The following is a 20901-nucleotide window of genomic DNA, read 5'->3' as shown; positions in this document are numbered from 1 at the left end:
GTGAAAATATTCATTTGTGCTACCTCCCTGTTAGGCATTTCAAGCAAAATAGGGTAACAACGTTATAACTTCAACCTCCCGCCCTGGAGTTGTTTCCGCTCTCCATTAACGATGGAATAAATAGAAACTTAGTTCTTCGTACCAAACTTGTTTTCAAAGCAGAAATTAAGGCCACCAACAGCGTTAAAAGTAGGCAAATATATTTATTTGAAAAAATATAAAAACCTAGTCTTTCTTTTTTTCGGGGGGCGGGGGGCTAAAAGGTTTAGCTGCGGTTCCGGGGGCGCCATACGGCCCAGCAGCTCGGCTCCGCCCGCGGGCCGGTGACCGCGGAGCCGCCGGGTCGCGGCGAGGGGCCCGCAATGCCCAGCGGGGCGCGGAAGGGCCTCGGGCCTGCGCGGCGCCGGCGGGCCCGCCTTCGACTGACTTCCCGGGCAGCCAATCGCAAACCAGCCTTCCTTCGTGACCTCGCCTCCCGCCGATCAAATTGCCCAATCAGCCTACGGGAGGTTAACGGATCATCCCGTCCCAACGTCGGCCGTCAAATGAACCAATGATCGGAGGGCAAGTTCCTGACCAATGGGATCAAAGAGTCAACAGAATTGAGGCCCGCTATTGGTCACTCTGGCTATCGGTCTTCGCCGCTACGGCCGGTGGTTGGTTAGCGGGGCGGAGTGGGTGGTTTCCGGGGGCGGGGAAGCTATATAAGGGGCGGACAAAGGCGGCGGCGAGGCCGTTCAGCTAGCCGCCATTTTGAGCAGCGGGCTCTGAGGAGAAGCAGTCGCCGCTGGAGCACCTCGTCTTCTCCTCCTTCCTCCACCATGTCGCGGGATCGGTTCCGTAGCCGTGGCGGCGGGGGAGGCGGCTTCCACCGGCGAGGAGGCGGCGGCGGCCGTGGAGGTCCGAACCACGATTTCCGCTCTCCGCCGCCCGGCATGGGTATGGGCCAGAACCGCGGCCCCATGGGGGGCGGCCCGCAAGGCCCGGGCGGCCCGCCGGGCGGAGGCCCCAAACCCGAGCCTCCGAAACCGCCCGCTTCGACCTCCGCTCCGCCTTCCTCGTCGTCTTCCGCCGCTGCCACCACGGCGGGGCCTGCCGGCAGCCAGGCCGGCCCGGGGGCGCCTCCGCCGTCCGCGCTGCCCACGGGGCAGCCGCCGCAGCAGCAGCAGCAGGCCCAGGTGTCCGCGCCCCCCTCGACTCCCTCCGGCCCGGGGGGACAGCAACAGCCGCAGCCTAAGCCGAGCCCCAGCCCCACCCCCGCCGGCGGCCCTAAGAAAGGACAAGGACAATCGCCCGGTGGCGGGCCCAAGGGACCGGGCGGCCCCCCGCAGGGGCCGGGCGGGCCGCACAAGGGCGGGCCGGGGCACCGCGGCGGGCCGGGCGGGGAGCCGCGCGGCCGCGGGCAGCAGCACCAGGGACAGCAGAGCCTCTCCTCGCAGCAGGGCCCGACCGGCGGCGGCGGCGAGAAGCTTTCGGATGAGGTGAGTCACGGCGCCACCCCCCCCTCCTTCTTCCCCCTCCCAGAGTGACAAGATGGCGGCTGCGGCCGGGCTCGGCGGTCCCGCGCGCTCCCGCCGCCATCTTGAGGGGAGGAGCGCGCGGGGGCGGCGGCGGCGGGAGGCCCGGCAGAGGGCGAGCCGGGAGGCGGCGGCGAGCACGAGCGGCGCCGGAGGCAGCCGGCCTGCGGGGACGCGTGAACATAACATGCATGTTCCCTAGGTGCCTAGGCAGCTCCCGACTGCAGCCTGCGGGGTCTGTGGCAGCATGGGTTTGTATTCGCTCGCGGCGCCCGTGGGAGTGCGTGGGGCTTCTCTTCACGGGGGAAGCCCGCAGCTTCGCGCTGCGGTGAGCGGCAGGGCCGCGCACGCAGGGAGTGCTGGAGCTGCTCTGTTTCCTCCTAGGGCTTTAAAGCGAACCTGTCTCTTCTGAGGCGGCCCGGGGAGAAGACCTATACTCAGCGTTGCCGTTTGTTTGTTGGGAATTTGCCTGCTGATATCACAGATGAAGACTTCAAAAGATTGTTCGCCAAATATGGGGAGCCAGGAGAAGTTTTTATCAATAAGGGGAAAGGATTTGGATTCATTAAATTGGTAGGCTTTCATACCTTATGTCCGTTTAATTCTCACAAATCGGTGAGTTATAACTTAATTTTCTAAAACTGGTTCTTAAACTTTCCTCAGGAATCTAGAGCTCTTGCAGAAATTGCAAAAGCAGAACTGGACGATACCCCCATGAGGGGTCGACAGCTTCGCGTTCGTTTTGCCACGCATGCAGCCGCTCTTTCAGTGCGTAATCTTTCACCCTATGTGTCCAACGAGTTATTGGAGGAAGCTTTTTCCCAGTTTGGTCCAGTGGAAAGAGCTGTTGTGATTGTGGACGATCGAGGCAGATCAACAGGAAAAGGCATTGTTGAATTTGCATCAAAGCCAGCTGCAAGAAAAGCATTTGAACGGTGTACTGAGGGAGTGTTTTTGTTGACAACGTAAGTGTTTTGCTTTTCTAGGATTATGTGAGTAGCATATAAATCCTAAACTGAGTAAAATTCTTATTTCTTTATAGTTTTCCATAGTGGAGGGTTAAATGGAAAGTAAAACTAATGATTTTTTGTTCAGCACTCCCAGGCCAGTTATTGTGGAACCGCTGGAGCAACTGGATGATGAAGATGGTCTTCCAGAAAAGCTTGCCCAGAAGAATCCGATGTATCAAAAGTAGGCACTATGCTTTGCTGTAGAGAGTAACAGATAATAAATAGATACTAGTTTATTTTCCTTGCCTGAAGGAAATAAAGTAATTTTTCAGAAACAAGCTAAAATTTTTGTGTAGTACTTCTCAGTTCTTGTTTTTGGTAATAGTCTCTTTTTTTAGGGAATTGTAACATTCTTACAGTTGATACCCATCAATTGTGAAGTGTTACTTTTGATTAGTATGTTCACTAAGCATTACATAAACAATTTCTACATTGTATCACAAAGAGTAACAGAGTAAAGCACAAATATGTAGCATGGTAACAGTATTTCTCCATTGACAGATGTAGAAACCTACCTGTGCAGCTCTTGGAAAATCAGGCTTCCAACTCATTGCTCACCTATTATTGAGAACTGTGACCACGTTTAAAGATGAGGCACATATGGAAGCAACATCTTGATAAGGACTTTAAGGACTTTTAAGAACTAGTGTTAAGAGCATGAAAGGAAAGCTAAAGTATATTAAGTTGTACCGTGACCAAAAACTAACAGGTCTGTGAGCTGTTGGCTTACGAGGCGGATCAGTGGACATGAAAATGGAGGGAGTGGTAGGTTTGGGTCTGCAGGAGTCCCTTGAGTGCTAGCGTTACATTAGCTTCTATACACTGAGCCTGTTATTTGTTGTAGAAGTGTTGTATATTTTGTGTTATAGAAAGGAGTGCAGGGGGAAGATCCTGTGAATCTTGTTCGTATAAGGAAATGTTCAAAATCTGTGCTGTGATCAAAAATATAAACAGCTTTGAGACAACGTCTTTGAAAATACTTATCGTGGCTCGTTATTTTTTCTTAATTTTAAAACACTTTTGAATGCAAGTGTATAAAGTGTTTTCAAATTCTTCTGGTTTTCTTCCATCTGCTACTGAATCTTAGTTTCTTTCATCAGTTTCTTTACATGGCAGAATAAGCTCGTCAGCCTTCAGGTTTTTTTAAGGCAATTTAGATTAAAGTAAACATTGCTAATAGCCTTTTAATGCTGTGCTTTGGGTAAGTCAGCATTGAAAAATCTGTCCCTCCTGAATAACTGCTTATGCTGACTGTGCCTGTCCTTCAGGGTTTTGCCTCTGGCAGTTGCCAGTAGCGAAGTATTTAGAATTTAAGATTTTAAAGGAACAGGGTAAACAAGCAGTGGTACCAGAAGCTGAACAGATTTGCTAGGGAAGCAATTGTGCAGAGTCTCCTTATTTACTTTTATATAATTTATATTAAATGTTTGAACTTATATTAAATGCTTGAATCCATAAAACGTTGTTTTCTTCAGTATTCAGTCGCAGCAAGTTTTATATATCACATAGTAGTGGAGAAATATTTTCCGAGTTCCTTTGATGTTCCCTAGTAATTTTTCCTGTTCTGCTTGAGGTCTTAAACTGACCTTCAGTTTCCAGGCTTATGCAGCCTGAATGAATATCTTCCTTTCTGCAGGGAAAGAGAGACTCCTCCCCGTTTTGCTCAGCCTGGCAGTTTTGAATTTGAATATTCCCAGAGGTGGAAATCTTTAGATGAAATGGAAAAACAGCAGAGAGAACAAGTGGCAAAAAACATGAAAGATGCCAAGGACAAGCTTGAAAGTGAGATGGAAGATGCTTATCATGAACATCAGGCAAACCTCTTGCGTCAAGGTAATTGGTTCTGAAATTTTATTCCATTAGCTTAAATGTATGACTGGCCTCATGAATAAATTCCTGCTACATTCTACTGAATAGAAATTGGGAATTTTGGTCTTAAAAGCAAACACTAGTGAAGTTGATTCATCTCAAGTATGAGCTTAATCTGAGAGATGAGTTTGTGAAACAACTTTTGACGAGTTTAATTTCTGTAGACCTTATGAGGCGTCAGGAAGAACTGAGACGTATGGAAGAACTTCACAATCAAGAAATGCAGAAACGCAAGGAAATTCAGCTGAGGTTGGTTTGACTTCCATAGGATTTTTTCATGTTTTTCCATGGTGGCTGTACATTTTTGTATTTCAAATGATTTATGTTTTTTTGTTTTTAAGAAACACCATTGCTGCTTTGGTGTATGTGAAATTGAACTGCAGCGGAGGTTTCTCTGAATGTTTGAGCTTTTTTTTCTCTGAAATGCAATGATTTGGTAACCTGTAGAACCCACAGTGGCTTATTCTTGTGCAAGTGACGTTCATTAGACGTTGAATGTGTTAGTTACTGTTGAGGTTTAACGGCCTATTTTGGAATGATCAGGCAGGAGGAGGAGCGTCGCAGACGGGAAGAGGAAATGATGATACGTCAGCGAGAAATGGAAGAACAAATGAGAAGACAGAGGGAAGAGAATTATAGTAGAATGGGTTACATGGATCCAGTAAGTGAAATCATGATGTTTCCTGGATTTATTACCCTGTTCAGGGATTTCCAGACACTTTCGGATATGCTTTCAAAATACAATGCATTTTGCTTCCCTTAAGCTAGGTAATGGGATGTCTCTGTGTGTGTAGAAGAAATGATAGTAATCGGCTGTATGGTTGCTTTATCTCCTTAAATGGATAGGTTTCACTGAGTACCCTATGCTAAAAGTTGTTTCTTCTGTGCAGAGAGAGAGAGACATGAGAATGGGTGGTGCCACCACAATGAACATGGGAGGTAAAGAGTTTTTTAATAATAACTTTATGTGGTTAATTTAGAAATTGTCAGAATATGATTATATATTTTTCTTTCTTAGATCCTTATGCTTCTGCAGCCCAGAAATTTCCACCTCTCGGAGGTGGTGGCGGCATAGGTTATGAAGCTAATCCAGGAGTTGGCCAAGCAGCCATGAGTGGTTCTATGATGGGAAGTGACATGGTAACGTATCCTGTGGTGGCTTTAGTTTAGCACAAGGAAAATGTTGCAGTTGGGAATTGAGTTTCTTTACTGGTATTTGGATGGTTGTGTAATCTTCTTTTTTTAACTGCTGACTTTCTTGTCAGGTTTTTAACGTGGAGGACTAGTTTGGCGATATGTAGTACTAGTTTAGTTATTAATCGTTATGGTAGCTTACATAGTTGGAAGTTGTTTGTAAGCAAATTCAAATGTGCTGTTAAGCATATTTGCAGTTAACTCTGATTTTATTGGAGTTTGGAATTTCTGCATCACAGTTAGGCTTGGAAGGATTTTTCACAAATTGATGTTTCAGAATACAATTTTCTTTTAAAAATTGCCTATTCTGATACAGGTAGAGAACTTACAAATTTGAGATTTAAAATACCTAATTACATAGTAGTTAAGTAATTTGGCATTCTGTATTGATGACCAGGTGGGAGCTTTGTTCTCCTTTCAGGAGTTGCAACATTGCGTTTATTTTGGCCCTTCCAAGCCTAGTTTAGAGTTGATGCACTTTGGTATGGATATGCTGTTAATTCAAAATCTGTACTCCTCCTGTCTATTTAAGCAGCAGATTAACTGAAGTAATCAGTGGTAAACAGCATATTGTTTATTCTATATGCTCATGTTTGCCATAAAGAGCAGAAATGCAGTTTTTTAGCTTTAGCATGTTCCAGCGTTCCTTGACTGCAGCCATTTTGTGGTTCCTGTCTTACACAGGAATGATACCCTGTTCTTACTTGTTGTTGTTTCTTCCTTGTTGGGCATGACTATAGATAAGAGTTTCTTAAAGTACTGCATATCTCGTGTTTAGAGGTATGTTTCCAAGCAGTACGTTTTTGGCACACTATATGTGTGAATGGGCTTTGAGCCTGCTTGGTGTTATCACACTGAAGCAATACTGATAGAGTAAAGAAATGCTTAATGGGTAGGATGGAAATCTGTTGGTTCAGGTCGTGATTCTAGTGTGCTTCCACCCTCCTTATAAAGGGTGTACTCTCTGTGGCACGAGCTGAAGTAAATGATTTTTGGGTGGGTTTAGGCCTCTGGCTTATTGCGGTAAGCTACCATAGTAGCTTGTCAAGTATCTTCTGTTTTTATGGGAACCATATCTTTGGAATCATAATTTTGCAGAGCATCTTTGATTCAGTAGACAGTGCCGGTGGCCTTAACGTATCTATAATCTACTGATGATATATTTAAGCAGTTCATAAGTTTCCAGTGAACAGTTAGGCAGTCTGTGGTGAATGCTGTGTACGTTTTTTTCTCCTTCTGAAATTCATGGTACAGGTGCATGCTGAACTTGTGTAATACCTGAAAACGTGATATGGTCAAAAGGTGTGACAGTAAGATGGTTTAACTGTCTTGAGTTTCTTAGGACAGGGATCTCTGCTACACAGTACTGTCCCAGTTACTGAGCTAGTATCTTTAAAAAGAAGTGCAGGCAGACGTAAGCTGTCATGAAGCTAAGTACTGTTTCTGAAATTCCTGTCTTGGAAGGATTGAAGTTAACTTTCAGAAGTCAAGAACTTAGAGGTGTGAATTACTGCAGTTGCAGATACCTTTTGTAACAAACTGAACCTACCATTGTTCTGTTACTTGGTAGTGGAAAGCTTACTTGAAATGAAAGTTTAAAGCTATCTTTGACTTTCTAATTTGTCAGTTCTGTAGATTGAACGCTGATCACATCTACTGATACAGTAACTGAATGAAGTACATGCAACTATAGAGGTACTAATAAAGATATCTGGAGTCTCTGCTTTATTGCAGGGCAATCTAGCTTTTTATATCTCAGTATATGAAGCCTTTCAACACTAAAGTTACAGTGAATTTTCCAAGAGCTTGTGATGAGGGTGGGGTGGGAAGGGAAATATTTACTGGATGCACATAACCCTTTGTGCATAGTTCTAGCTTGAAACACTGAATAAAATGTAGTTCTTTGAACACATTTTGCATATTATACAGCAGCAGTTCTGAAGTACGTGGGACTTACTGCAAGTCTTTTGATCCAGCAATTGTTGCGTTGGTTAGGTAAATCACTGGTCATTAGCTTTTCACTTTTTTTTCTTCTTGTAATCCAGTAGTGCTCACTATCACAATTTTGATTACTACTTAAGGCCTCTGCAGTTTAGTCAGCAGACCGTAGTCTTAACCCCATCTTGAAAAGCACATGGTCTCTATTGCAGCACATGCCATTAACTGGTGAGTAGGCATTCTGTTTACAATGACATTTTATGAATGTCAGCTCATACTTCAGTGAACTGAACTTATTGTCTCTGGCTAGGCTTATTGGGAAATGACAGTGATGTAAGCTAAACTTTTACTGCACTAAAGGTGAGAAGTTTGCAAGCTGTTTGCCTTAACTTGGTTGAAAATTGCTAGAGATCATTTGGAAAAGTTGTTAATTCACATCTGCACTAATGCTTACATTTCTAGCACTGCAGGGAGGATCTGTTCTTTGTAACAGATGTATGAGAATGCATCAAGTGGGAACATACCTCAAGGCATGTATTACAATAAACTAATTTTTAAATTACCCTTTTTTCCTTTCTATGTTCCCGGTACCTGTGGATCGGCTCAATGGTGATTGTATCGACGAACCTTGACTACGGAACCTTCTAAAAATATATACTTAACACACATGGACATCAACTACATATAATGAACTGTTAATTCTGTTCCAATAGCGTCCTGAACGCTTTGGGCAGGGAGGTGCGGGGCCTGTGGGTGGCCAGGGTCCTAGAGGAATGGGGCCTGGAACGCCAACAGGATATGGTAGAGGGAGAGAAGAATATGAAGGCCCAAACAAAAAGCCCCGATTTTAGATGTGACCTGTAGTTTCATTCCAGTTTGTTTTTGTCTGTCTTGTTTAGACACCAACTTTTTAATTCTTGCATTTTAGTAAGAAAGCTACGTTTTTATGGATGTTAGAAACTTACTGACCTAATATTTGTAAGTGGTCTGTTTGGGCGAGTACAATTTAATTATGTAATGCAGTGTTTCAAAACAAATTTAGCTGTTTTTTTGATGTATAACGTCCCTAACTTGATGGCAGTGTACCTTGTGCCACTGAATTCCCAAAGTGTACCAACTTTTTTTTACTGTGCTTCAAATAAATAGAAAACTAAATGTAGTAATTCTTCTTGCCATTCGTGGTTAAAAACATGAGGCTAAATACCACACCTTCAGCAGTAAACCAACTGAGTCTTGCAGTTGAGATCAAACTAGACCAGGGTGTGGAGCAGTAGTGAAGAGTGAGATCTTCTCCCATGATCCTCTGCCTCTAGTTTAAGATGGGGTCAAATAGTAGCCTAATTTTCCAGTAGGTACAGGTTTTTGAGCCTTAATTGTGCTGCAATAAGGAAGCAAGTGGAAATCTTGCAAGTGCTGTAAGATACAGTAATGAAAGCTACACTGCAAGCGATGATGCAGTCCTGTAATGAATTTCAGATTTTAGCCATGGATAACGGGTGGTGGGATGGTAGCACTTACCACCTTGGCATTTACTGCTTGAAATCTTCTAAAGACTTTAAGCGGAAGATTAGAAATGGTTATTTTAAATCCATAGAATGCCTTGTATTGACTGACTTCCTAATTGAAGGATTATTAATGTGATACTTATCTGCTGTTAAGCTGCCTGAGATTACAGGATCTGGCCTTGTTGAGTATTGTATACCTACCTGAAATTGCTTGGCAAAAAGACCAGAAGTGTTACTTGAGCGACTAGGAGAGAATCTGCTAACTTATACTCTTAACTTGCTTATGTCCTCATGCTAATTGAGTGGACTAATTTGCATAGTTCAGAATTCAATTATTGTATTACTAAGGGGGCTGTAGAAACTAGTCTTAAACTTTGTAGCTTGTGGGTAAATTATAAAAAGCTGTATGCAAAATGCAGAGAAATTAGCATTCTTGCACGATGGTTATCACTACTTTATTATTGATGTTTGGAGAAAATGCATCAAAAGTAGTATCTAAATCTGGAGTTTAATAGTTAATACTACACAGTACAAATAAACTCCCTTTAAGGCTCTTTTGTAGAAGAGTTGATGAATTTGTTAGCTTGCTGTCAATTTCTTTAAGTCCCAGAAGAATATCAAAGTATTCGGGACTCATTGATATAAGGTAGTTACTTTGCTTTTATTGCATTGTACCAAATAAGCTGGGAACTTGACTTCCCAGTGTAAAACGCCTTGGTGCTAATGCAGGATACCTCAGCCTGCGTGGCACAAAGTAGGTAAACTTAGCGTGGCTGTACCTTCACACAATTCCCCAACTGCTGAGCATTCTGTGAATAGCTTTTAATCTTCTGAAGTTCTTTCCATTCCTTGTGCTAAGCATTGGCTAACTCTAAATTCTGTGTTAAATTTTCTCTGTGGTTAAAACTTCAGTGTCAGATTGCAATATCTTAGGGTGCAGATGATCCCTCTTGAAGTACTCACTGTAAGTGCTGTTACTGCCTAAATGTAAAAACCCTAGCATGTTGTGAAATGTTGATACCAGGTAACACTGAATATTAAGTGCACTGAATAGTGACTCAGCTGGTTTGGTGAATGCTTCTATTTTCCCAGAACAGTTTTGGGGGTAGATAACATGCTACCACAATGAATTGCAACTCAGGAAATTCTGAATTGGCAGTTTCTAAACTGCAGACCAAGTATTGGGGAGTCCTTGTATTGGATGCTTAGTTTAAAAATCAGCGGTCCATCTGCAATTGGTTTTATTTAAGTAGGATTAAATAATGCATATATTATCTGGAGGGTGTTCATGGGACACCCACGAATGGTGAAGGTGTCTGAGGTGGGGAATTCTGAACGTAAACATTACATTAATTTTTTCAGTTTATTTTTCAGATTTACATGTCATTCTTTATTAAAGAGATGCTGGTGCATATCCTAAAGTATGTTCTTTTGTAGTTCTGTAACTTTGAAGAGTGAAGGATGCTGATGTCCTTGTACCTTACAGAGGTTGTCTTTTGGTACCCCTGTTTGTATGTAAGCTACTGTTGCTAGGTATTAAAAATAGACTAGTTGCAAAACTGTGATCAGTAAATCTACTGAAAGATTTGGCAGTTTTCAAAACTTCTGAAAGTTTTGGTTAAATCTAGCCTGGTAGCTGCATAAGCAGAATTTCTAAAACCAGTTCTGCTTTGAGTTGCATGTATTAAAACAGGTATCCTATTAACTAGCCAACTTGAAATCAAGACCTTTTAAAGGTGATGTCTTAAAAGCTGGCAGACATGTCAATTTTAAAATCTGATAAAGTTGTTAAATGGGGGAGGTGAGACAGTTACGTTCTTTGATCTGTTCCTATGAGGTTTTGGACCTTTTCATAAAATCAGATTTATATAATTGAATTTTAAAAATCATAGAAAAGTGCTTGGTTGGTCAGACCCATTTTTGGATGGTCTGGATCACGTAACATTTTTGTACTGGACTTGGAGGACATTGGCTGTTGCAATTTAGCTTGCTTTAACAAAATTGAGCCCATTTTAACAGTTTTCTCTAAAAACTCTGCAGCATTTAGAAACTGGTATCTTTATCTTCACACTTTCTCATAAATTAATACAGAATAATCTTATCTTTTGGTGTAGACGCATCACACTACCTAATTATACATACAGCTGATGAGAAACTGAAACTGCTTTTGAGATTTTGTGGTATTTTTATGGTAGAAAGAATTCTTGGCTTCTCCTTGGCAACCATTTACTGTGGCAGCAAGTTTTTGCTGGAGTTTTTGAGACTGCAATTTACACTTAAAACTAGTGGCCTGCTACGTAACTGCACTTAGCCAGCATTTCTGCAGTTCATAACTGTGAGGAACGTAGTACCACAAATGGCAATGGACATTAGGACCCGGATGTAGTATTCCTGCTTGCTCCAAGATTCTCATTGCCGACTGCGTACAGGTAGGTAACAAGCAATATAATCTAACTTGGTGACTTTCTATGTAATCTTATACTGTGGGTATTCTGACATCACACTTCTGACTGTGGAATTACAGTGCAGCACTCTTCATACCTGTATACTAAGCTTACATCAAAGCTGCGTGGCTTTCGGTTTTGAGCTTTGTCTTGTTCAGAATCAATAAGCAACTTACTGTGATTCTTAGATAAGTATTTTCAGACCCGATTCCTTTGTACATATGACTCGGCTTGGGTGGATTTTTCTTAGTTACAATGTAACAAAGATATTCTTAGATGAGCTCTGTGGGGAAGAGGGAGCGTGCTCTTAGACTCACTTTTAGGTGCTATTAGTGCCTAGAAAAGGACTGTTTAAACTTTCTGTAGTGACAAAATGACCCATCGGCAGTGCATCCCTTTGTAGTGTCTTGGCTAAGCAGGAGCTGCATTGATAATCACTGTTCTAGCCTTGTGTGAACTAAATGTGATAGTAACTTAAAGCTTGCTAATACAGTCAGCTTTAAGACCGATTTGGAGTATTTTTCAGGACATGCAAATGAGTGCTTAAATGAATATCCCCATGAAGAGTTTCATAGAGCTTATTGGACATTTCATTTGTCTTATTTTAATTAATCCTTGATTGACAGTCAACACATTCAGCTGCCTTAATTGACAATACGGAGAATCTCTGTTTCTGCCTTTAGTACTCATCTTGGTAGTTAATGCTAATGCTGAGTTTAATTTTTCATCAGTCTTTGAGGATGTAATTCTAAACTCTTCATTACGAGAAATACTGAATGTAGTGTTTCAGGATTAACATGCTTACCTTTCCAGACTTCCAAATATGCTGATCTCCAGCTCTTTTTTATTAGCTCTTGAACCTGAATTTCAAGGTCCCTTACTTCAGCACCTGATCTAGATCTTGTCTGATGCTCAAGAATCTATTTCAGAGGTGGTATAATGTGTTTTCCCACTTGTTCCGCAAAGTTCTACTTTGCGTGCTTGTTTCTGGTATTATTGTCGTATTTGGACACTTCTGTATTATCTTCCAGGAAGGACTCTTACTGGTAAAGAGGTGATCTACTGGACAGCTTTGCCCCCTACTGTAGCTTTCTTTTCATATTCCTTTGAAAACCTGAAGTAGCATCTGCACCTTAAACTCGAGATCGTAACAGGTCTTTGGTTACACCACAGTGAGTGTAGCTGAACTCTAGCTAGTCAAGCGGTGACACCATTTGTCGCAAAGTCAGTTTGGCTTTTGGTGATGGCTTAATCTTATCTGTGAATAGAATTCAGTAACAAAACTGATGGCAGTATGCATACTGTCATATAACAAAAAATGAATTATTAGTTATCTTTCAACCAATGCTCAGATCTAACCATTTTTTCCACTGTGCTCTGGATATGTGACTACTTGCAGGAATGTCGTGGAGGGGTTATTGGCACATCTGCCTTGTTCTACATACTTGAACTAATAAGGTTTTTGACACTCATAGAGCAAGCAATTTGTGACTGAACCATGGGTTTCATACGAGCTTTGATTGTTTGCAGTAATGAAACTTGGTGTGGTGGAAAACTTAAAAGCAAATAGTCAATGTCTACTCTAAGTCAGTCTGTAACAAGTGGGTACGAGAAATGACATTAAAGTGCTTGCATTGTGTTTCATCTTGGTTTTATCTCTGTGAAATACACTTTTTCTCAAAAGCTTATCTGAAGCTCAGAAGTGTGGTGTCAGAATACATATGCGTACCTGTTAGGCCCTCAGATCCAGATACTGGTGCTGTCAGGAGAGAGCACAGCATAGCGTGAATGGGGGCTTTACTGTAACATTAAGCATACAAAGTCTTGATTTGCTTGCAGTTTTCCCCATAGCTAAACACTGAGGCCTGTGAGTAGTTTTAGGACTTGAGCAGTAATGGGGTTGCATGTCTCTGTTAATCATTGCCAGCTGCAGTGACATGATCAGGAAGGCCAGTGTTTTGTTACATTATGTTAAATGAGGCTAAGCATGTTGGAAAGGATGCATTAAAAGTATGCTGCTCTGGGTAATGGCTTGGCTTCTTCTACTCCTAGCAAGTTTGGAATCAGCTGATTAGCTTCAGATTTTTCTCTCCATACCAGCTAGTGGAGTTCTTAAATAGCTGCTCACTGGAAAAGGAGAAAAAAAAAAGGGGAGGATTGGCCTTCTCCCACTTCTGTCATTGCTGCTAGATAATGATTGACAAGTTAGGACTTGGCTGTGCAATCCCGCAGTGGTCTGTGAATACCCCATCTCTATAAATGTTGCTTCTGAACACCAGTACTGAAGAGCTAACTGGGGAGGGTTGGGAGGAGCGTGGCTATAAGTGGATGATCCGGAGTGTTGAAAAGATGCACAAAGATATAGTATCCCTTATGCATGGTGTTTGTTGCTATGGCATAGAAAACAAAATGTGCATACTATACTTCCTGCTCCTGAGGGCCATGATAAAACCCAAGTGGTGGGTTTGAGACTAAACCTGAGCTTCTCCCTTTCTGGCCTGGCCAAATCATATTGTGACCACGGTGTGATTTGCCTCCCAAATAAAAGTGTGCAAAGAACATTGTATTACGACATCCCTGGTTGCTGACCATTGCAGTTTGCCCTCGACTTAGTTACAGTAAAAGGGTGGGTCTTCAGAATCTGTTGCTTGGAGTAAAAGCAGTAGACTGTCAATGATAATCTCTAGTGTCTTTGGCTTTTGAAGCACTTCTAGGACTATTGAACTTGAGGGCTGCTAGGAATCGGGGACATTCCACTCATTCATGAAGGGGAAGGAAGAGGGCATTGCTACAGGAGACAAACTAGGGTAAAATAACTGAAATAGCTTGACAAAATTGTTACATACCTTCACATAAGGGATAGTATACCTCTGGCTGCAATCAAACTTCATTGTACTCAGACTGGTGGTTTACGGTTTGTGCTCAGACAAGGTGCAATTCTTCAGTCAACTACTTGCATATTCTTTCACCTCTTTACAAGTGTTTAGGCTAGTCTATTTCTGCCCCTTATTCTTCCACCTAATATTTTGGAGTAATTTGTAAATTCCCCCTCATAACTAATCAGTCCATGTATCTTAAAATCTTACTTTTAAGTTAGTTTTGAAATGGTCAGAATTTTCTGTGTATTATTATAATAACTTCAATTGTTATCCTTTAGGTGAAGATGCAAGCTGAGTGAAACCAGTGTGCTCATCCATGGGAGGTAAGCATAACTTTTAATCTTTCTGTTGTTCTGAAGGAGTGAAATAAAGGGCTCTGGACACTTAATGTTCAGTCTCTGAGTGACTGAGTTGCTGAATATTGAGAAATCGCTATTAGTGAATACATGAGATTTGTAGAGTAGAATTTAATAGTCTTCTTGCCAAGCTGTAGACTTGGGTTCTGTCTTGCCTTGATACCATGACAGCAGTGGTTCAGAAAAGTCTTTTGAGGTGTGCCTTTGTACAAGAGAAGTCAAAACCACTATAGACATCTGAATCTTCTTTTAGTTCAGGAGCTGAGCACGAGCACTTCCAGCATGATGTCCGGTGATGTGTGGAGGGACCAAGATACAGCAAGCGAACAAGTGAGTATGTCGTGTTCCTGGCTATTGAGTTCGTACAGCAGTATATCGCACCTTAAGTGATTAATCAAGTAGATCCTGCCTGAAAATTTCCCTGAATTAATCCTGATTTTTATGTAAAAACTTCTAAATTTTTCTTTTGTAGAGCCAAGATATAACCATTGTTTGAGGCTTTCAGCCCTTCAACAATCAGATAAATCCTGTCTTCTGAATATTATAGGTGGTTAAACAAGATAAAAGCTTTTTAAGTTCAAACACCATAAAAAGGTGTGAATAGAGGTGGGGTGACTGTCTCGGGTACTTTCAAATGATAAGCTGACTAAACTCTAACTTATATTAAAGTACAAAGGGGAACTTTAAATGCTTGAGGTCTTGTGTGAGGGGCAACATGCAAAATACCTTAAATACCCAAGTGATGGGTAAGTAACAGCTCAAATATACCACAGCTGAACATGTAGGACTTGAGGCCAGTTAAGACTCACTTGATGAATTCCTACTGAATTTTGTGTAATTGATAACTAGTGCTCGCTCTTCCTAGGGTATTAAGACAGAAAGCAATTTCAGATCTTTAGAATTTATGAAGTAGATGAAAACGTGAATGCTATTTGTTTTAAACTGAAGTCTGTGACAAGAATGTAAAATGCTAGGGAATGTTTGAGAAGGTACATGATCTTTGTGATGTGCTGACACCCCGTTTCATGTCATTTTGTGTGTGACTTCTGGTGGCATTTCTAATGTTTTTGCTAACTTTGTGCTTTGCACTTGCAGAAGATGATGGAGTCCAAATGCAGTGAAGAGGAGCAAGGAACATAATAGCATTTTTTAAATAAAATATAACAAGTTTTCTTATAAATGACTTCTGTTTTATTTCAGAATGCATTCCATTTAGTAAACCAGCCAGTTAGCATAATATGGTATGAATGAATTTGAGAGGCTGCCATAAATGAGGTCGTAGAAGGGGATGCAGAACGTGATTGGAGCACTGGGGTGAGAGGAGAGGGGCTTGAGTGATTGAATCCTGTTCTGTGCTGTTACAAGTACATGAAATATGTAACCTCTCGTAACTAAAAAATATAACAAGGTTCCTCTTGTAATAAAGTTTCTTTTGCGAGTAATTTTATTTCTGCTGGGATTACTGCAGTGGCTCAGTCTTGTGGTTAGAATGCTCCACTTCTCAGTGTAGCTTTATTCCTGTCCAGTTTGCAGCCATATATGCTTTTACTAAATGACTCGAGCTTAATTTTTTTTTTATAAATTATTCTTGCTCCTTCTCCCTACCCCCCATGCTCTTCTGGAAGTGCTTCTCCCATTCATTCCCCAGTCTCCAGTATTCTTCAGTGATCCAAATACCGTTTTATGTATCAAGCCTTAGAATTCTAAATAGTAACACCAATGTTTTTTTTAGTATGGTTTACTCAAATGATGACTTTTAAAGGACAGCTATAATCCCTTAAAGCTACTCTGTTGCACATACATAGCTGATACTGTGATTTATTAAATATAATCCTATGTTTAAATACACAATAGTTTTCCTTAGCATGTTAAAATGTACCACCAGCAGGCTCTGTTCGTTCTGCTGCTTTATAACAAGATTACCCCTACAGCAGCATGAGAAGCCATGAACATTTGCTTAGGAAATGCATTGCCAGACCATTGAGACCAAAATAAATTGGATTTAATGTGGCAAAGACATATGAAATACTCTAGACACTTCAGGGTGTTGTTTGGATTGATTCAGGGATGGAACAGAACTGATCGGTGCTTTAAATATCAGCCATGACTATGTTTGTATTAAATGTTCTGTTTACTTGCCTCTGTTTTATCCCTGAACAAAACAGAACAATATTTGTTAGAGCTGCTATACCTAAATTTCTGGTACTTGTCTCAGCTGGTTTTATAGCAAGATGTGTAGATTAAGAGTCCTTGATGCTTACCTTTATTCACCATGCATTACAGAATTGGGGCATTTGGTTAGGGAACAATTTGTGTTGAGCCTAAGTCAATCATGTGGCTTCATGCCAATCATGAACATCTCCTCTTGGAGCTGGTTAAAGGAAAACAATGTGAGCAACAGTAACAGGAGTTTGCAAGCTGGTGTTAGTCTAGTTAGAAGCAGCAGGGGGAAGCATAGGTGTTTGACAGTGGCTGTAAAGTTTATGGAAGAGGAGATGGGTTTGGCTGCATTAAAAGCTCTTAACTGCTGGTTTTCACTTTTCTGTGAAACCAAGCAAGCAGGTACAGGATAATCTGAGAGGAAAAGTTCACTCATTGATTTGACTGTTTACATTACTGTCCTGATTCTGAAAAGTGGTTCAAAGAAATGTTTATTCCCTGAGTAGCTATTGTGCACCTGTTGGAGAGTGCTACAGGAAAGGTGGTGTATTATGTGCTGTCAACAAGCTGGGCCCCCCCCCAGGTTCAATGAATTAGGTTCTGCTGTAGTCATCATTAGTAAATATTGCATAGAGTTCAAGTGAATTATTTATCTGCTAATTGAGACCTTAACTGAGGAGGAGGAGGAGGTGGCTTCCGGAAAGAAATTGAGCCTTGTGGTCTGTTACTCATAGAAATGGCTGATCGTGGAAGAATGTTGTACCCAGCAGTGCCAAAGCAACCCTGGAGGCTGAGCAGCTTGCCTACCCTGAGTTTGGAAGGACGAAGTGGGGCATCTGTTCATCAAATGCTTTATTTCCCTACAAATCCCTTCGCAGGTGCAGGCAGTGGCACTTTGTTACCCCGGCTGCCTGGGAGGTGCCTTGTGCAGCAGCAGAGCGCTTGGAAATCATGCTTTCAGGACACGTTTGGATCAAGGTGAGTCTTCTGCTCTTGCCTATGGAAATGTCTAGCTGTGCTTTCTAGGGGAGGGCAATGTGGCCTGAAAAAATCATAGGGTCCTGCAGTGGCGGGAAAGTGGGTTTCAGTGTATTGTCTCCACAGCTATGCGGACTTGCATACCTTTTTCTTTCTCAAATTCTGTTCCTTTCCAATAATTTGTCTTAATTTTGTTTCCATTGTTGCAGCTTCTTCTGCTTCCTATGTGAAACTGTTTCAACCTAAATGTGTTTTTAACATTCAAAATGATGGACTTAACCTACACCACTTTATAAGCAAACCATGTTTCGCTTTCTATATTGGAATTGTATGTGTTTGGGGGGAAAGGAATTGCAAAAATTCCTCTTTTTTCTTCAGTGTAGGCCATTAGTTGTATCATTATCTGATGGATGACTAGCATAAAGCATTTTTTTCTTTAATGTCTGGGCACTGTGTCAGTAGGCTAGTGTTTTCTGGCTGGTAAAGCTGATTACCTGGTTCTACCAAATGTTTCATTACTCTAAGTAGCTCCTGTATTTAAAAAAAAAAAAAAGAGGCTGGGAGCAGATACAGATCACGCAGGCAGTGCTTGGAGCCCTGTTCCGGCCCAAAGAATGCATTTATCTGCCACAATTTTCTGTGCAATCTGCATCTTCAGCTGATCTCGCAGTTTTGCCATTTCATGCTGCTAACATACAGCTGCAGCTCTCTGGATGCTTGGAAATACTGGTGCTGTGCGCCTCTGGTGCGTGGGGAAAGGGGACTTCCCTGAGCCCATGGGCATTGCAGTGGGGCTTAGGGATGGTATGGGAGGAATGGATCTGATGTGGTGTAATAAAATAACCACAGGCAGCTGGAGAGCGATTAATAGGGCCAGGAGTCCTGGCTGGTCCTGGGAGTGAGACAGTACTAGGGTGAGAAATGGGGATGGGGGCAGAAGCAATCTTGGGGATGAGATAGGGGGCTTGGGGAGCAGTTGGGGGAGGAGGGCAGCTGCCCAAGGGGGAGAGAGAGGGTAAAGCTGTGGGGAGGAAGAAAAATGCAGTACTTCTCCCTGCTACAGCCTGCCTCTCTCCAGAGATGGGCACCCAGCAAGGTGCGCGTTCCACTTTTCTGCAGCCTTCGCTCCCCCAGGCTGCTAGCTGCTTGCTGCAGCCAGGTGGGTGGTGTGACTGCAGCTTTTTTAATTACTCTAATCTTAGCCAGGCCTGGAAGATACTAAGCCCAACCCCCCAGTAGATTTTAGTGAGACTGTTTTTTCATGCTATGGACACCTTGTAAAGGATGAGAATTACCCAGCTTAAAGCAAGCCCCTCTCCCTCAACAAGGGCACCTGGCCTGTCTTGCACAGCCTTGCATAGCAGGGACTTGCATCCTGATGGAGGGTTTCTCTGTGGGTTGGGACTGGGGTCCAGGTTTGATGCTAGGGAACTGTCTAACCTTTCCAGCAGGTGCAATGCCTTCCTCGCAAGTGGTGAGCATGCTGTTCTGCACCACCCACACAGCACAGGCAAGCTGCCAGCCCCCATGCTGCCTTCCATGGGTGCCCGAGGGTGGCCTGGCCGAGCTCCTGTGGAACAGCCAGCTTCTAGCGTGTTCTTGCCTCGAGGAAAAGACCAGCCTCTGCAAATGCTTGCCCGGAGCATTTCACAGCTGCCAGGGCTGAAGCCCTTGTCAGAGGAGCTGCTGGTGGCTGGGGGGACTTCCCTGGCCCTGCCTGGGGGAGACCAGCCTCCACCAGCCCAGCCCAGGAAGGGCAGGAGAGAAATCCATGTCTATGTACCCATGGAAGATGACAGCTTGGCCTGCATGTCACTAGGATGAGACCTGGGCAATAAACTTGGTTTGCTGAACTTACGAGATGAGAAATGGATGTGCTTGTGGCGAACTGTCATGGTCCACCTGTGCACAGCAGAGGAGAAGCTCCTGCCATGCAGGAGGACACTTCCTTATTTAACGCCTGACAAGTGATGAATTGCTTCAGAGAGAAGCTGTAAATCTAAAGACGGCAGAATCCCAGGTGGAGTTTGAGAGTTTTGTTAGGGAAGGGAGCTATATTTTTGTCTACAGATAATTCCCTTTAGGATAAAAGGATTGCACTAAGGAATGGCAAGATATCTATTCCTCTCTGTCCCCCTCTAGTACAGAGATAGCTGAAGTGAGTGGCAGTGAGCTCTGAGCATTAATTAATCACTGGAAATGGTGCGGGAGGATTGCTAAAGAATCCTTGGAAACAGCCCAGTCCCTTATTTCATAACACAGGCCCAAAATGTCACCCTGTGGTGCTCCTCCAGCCTTGTCCTGCGGCACAGCAGGAGCCGGGACCTTCCTGGGCTCTGCTCTCCCTGTGAAAGGCTGAGGGTGAAACCTCGTTATCAAAGAAAAAAGATGATCCTTTCTGAGCTGAAGGAAAATGATTTCTTCAGGCAGGCGTCTCATTATGCTCTTCTACCCTATCTGCCTTTAACAATAGAGCCAGGAGAACTGCTGAATGTTTCATGCGGTAATGAGGGCGGGCGGCAGACGCAGGCCTGCGCGGGAAGCGCAGGGGCAGGGAGCTGCCAGGATCCATTATTCAGAAACGGTTTGGTCTTTCTCTTCTTCTTCCCCCAAAAGGCTTTCCTAGACAGTAAGAGCTGAATTGTGCCTGCTATTTATCATTTGTTAGCTTGTGATTCAGAGCAGTGAGCCTTCAGCAGCGAAGGGCTGCAGGAGAAAACACCCGTGACGGAAGCAGGCCGTGCTCTCTCCAAGCTCTTCCTAAGCCTTTTGTGCCAAACGGTCCTGGAGGAAGATGTACAGCCAGAAATAAAAACAGGACAGGTATCTGCCTCCACTGCAGCCCCATGAAGGCAGCTGGCCCTGCGAGCCTGTGCGTGAGGCTCCCCTGCGAGCTGGGGTCCCCGCGGGGCTGAGCCCGGGTCGCGGGTTAGTGCAGATCCGGCCCGGTGGTGCCTGCCGGGATGGCTGGTACTTCCTGGTCCTGGGGAAACGGTTTGTGTTCTTTTGTGGTTTACTGGCCTTAAAAAATGTTTCCATTTTGTTTAGAAT

At 43.2% G+C, this 20901-nt stretch overlaps 1 protein-coding gene across 3 annotated transcripts; it reads left to right on the top strand.

Annotated features, from left to right (window-relative positions):
- The first annotated feature begins 713 nt into the window (after nt 1–713).
- SFPQ (splicing factor proline and glutamine rich) lies at nt 714–19706 on the top strand. Of its 3 annotated transcripts, XM_068917670.1 has the most exons (13): nt 714–1481; nt 1902–2090; nt 2181–2482; nt 2613–2708; nt 4164–4360; nt 4561–4645; nt 4940–5057; nt 5287–5335; nt 5415–5536; nt 14635–14679; nt 14966–15042; nt 17751–17850; nt 19299–19706. In XM_068917670.1, the coding sequence occupies exons 1-10, from the start codon at nt 822–824 to the stop codon at nt 14653–14655; spliced, it is 1839 nt and encodes a 612-aa protein (XP_068773771.1). In that variant the 5' UTR covers nt 714–821; the 3' UTR covers nt 14656–14679; nt 14966–15042; nt 17751–17850; nt 19299–19706. The 3 variants fall into 3 exon arrangements, with proteins under 3 accessions (XP_068773771.1, XP_068773770.1, XP_068773769.1); XM_068917669.1 differs by lacking the exons at nt 17751–17850; nt 19299–19706 and adding an exon at nt 15808–15892; XM_068917668.1 differs by lacking the exons at nt 14635–14679; nt 14966–15042; nt 17751–17850; nt 19299–19706 and adding an exon at nt 8242–8687.
- The last annotated feature ends 1195 nt before the right edge of the window (nt 19707–20901 follow it).

The sequence above is a fragment of the Struthio camelus genome, chromosome 23, assembly GCF_040807025.1.
Source record: "Struthio camelus isolate bStrCam1 chromosome 23, bStrCam1.hap1, whole genome shotgun sequence".
Classification (NCBI taxonomy): domain Eukaryota; kingdom Metazoa; phylum Chordata; class Aves; order Struthioniformes; family Struthionidae; genus Struthio; species Struthio camelus.
This window is presented reverse-complemented; position numbering and strand designations above follow the sequence as displayed.

Coding starts and splice junctions, on each gene's coding strand:
- SFPQ (XM_068917668.1), top strand. CDS start 822: ATGTCGCGGGATCGGTTCCGTAGCCGTGGCGGCGGGGGAGGCGGCTTC. Junction 2,483..2,612: donor GGAGTGTTTTTGTTGACAAC/GTAAGTGTTTTG, acceptor TTTTTTGTTCAG/CACTCCCAGGCCAGTTATTG. Junction 5,537..8,241: donor CTATGATGGGAAGTGACATG/GTAACGTATCCT, acceptor CTGTTCCAATAG/CGTCCTGAACGCTTTGGGCA.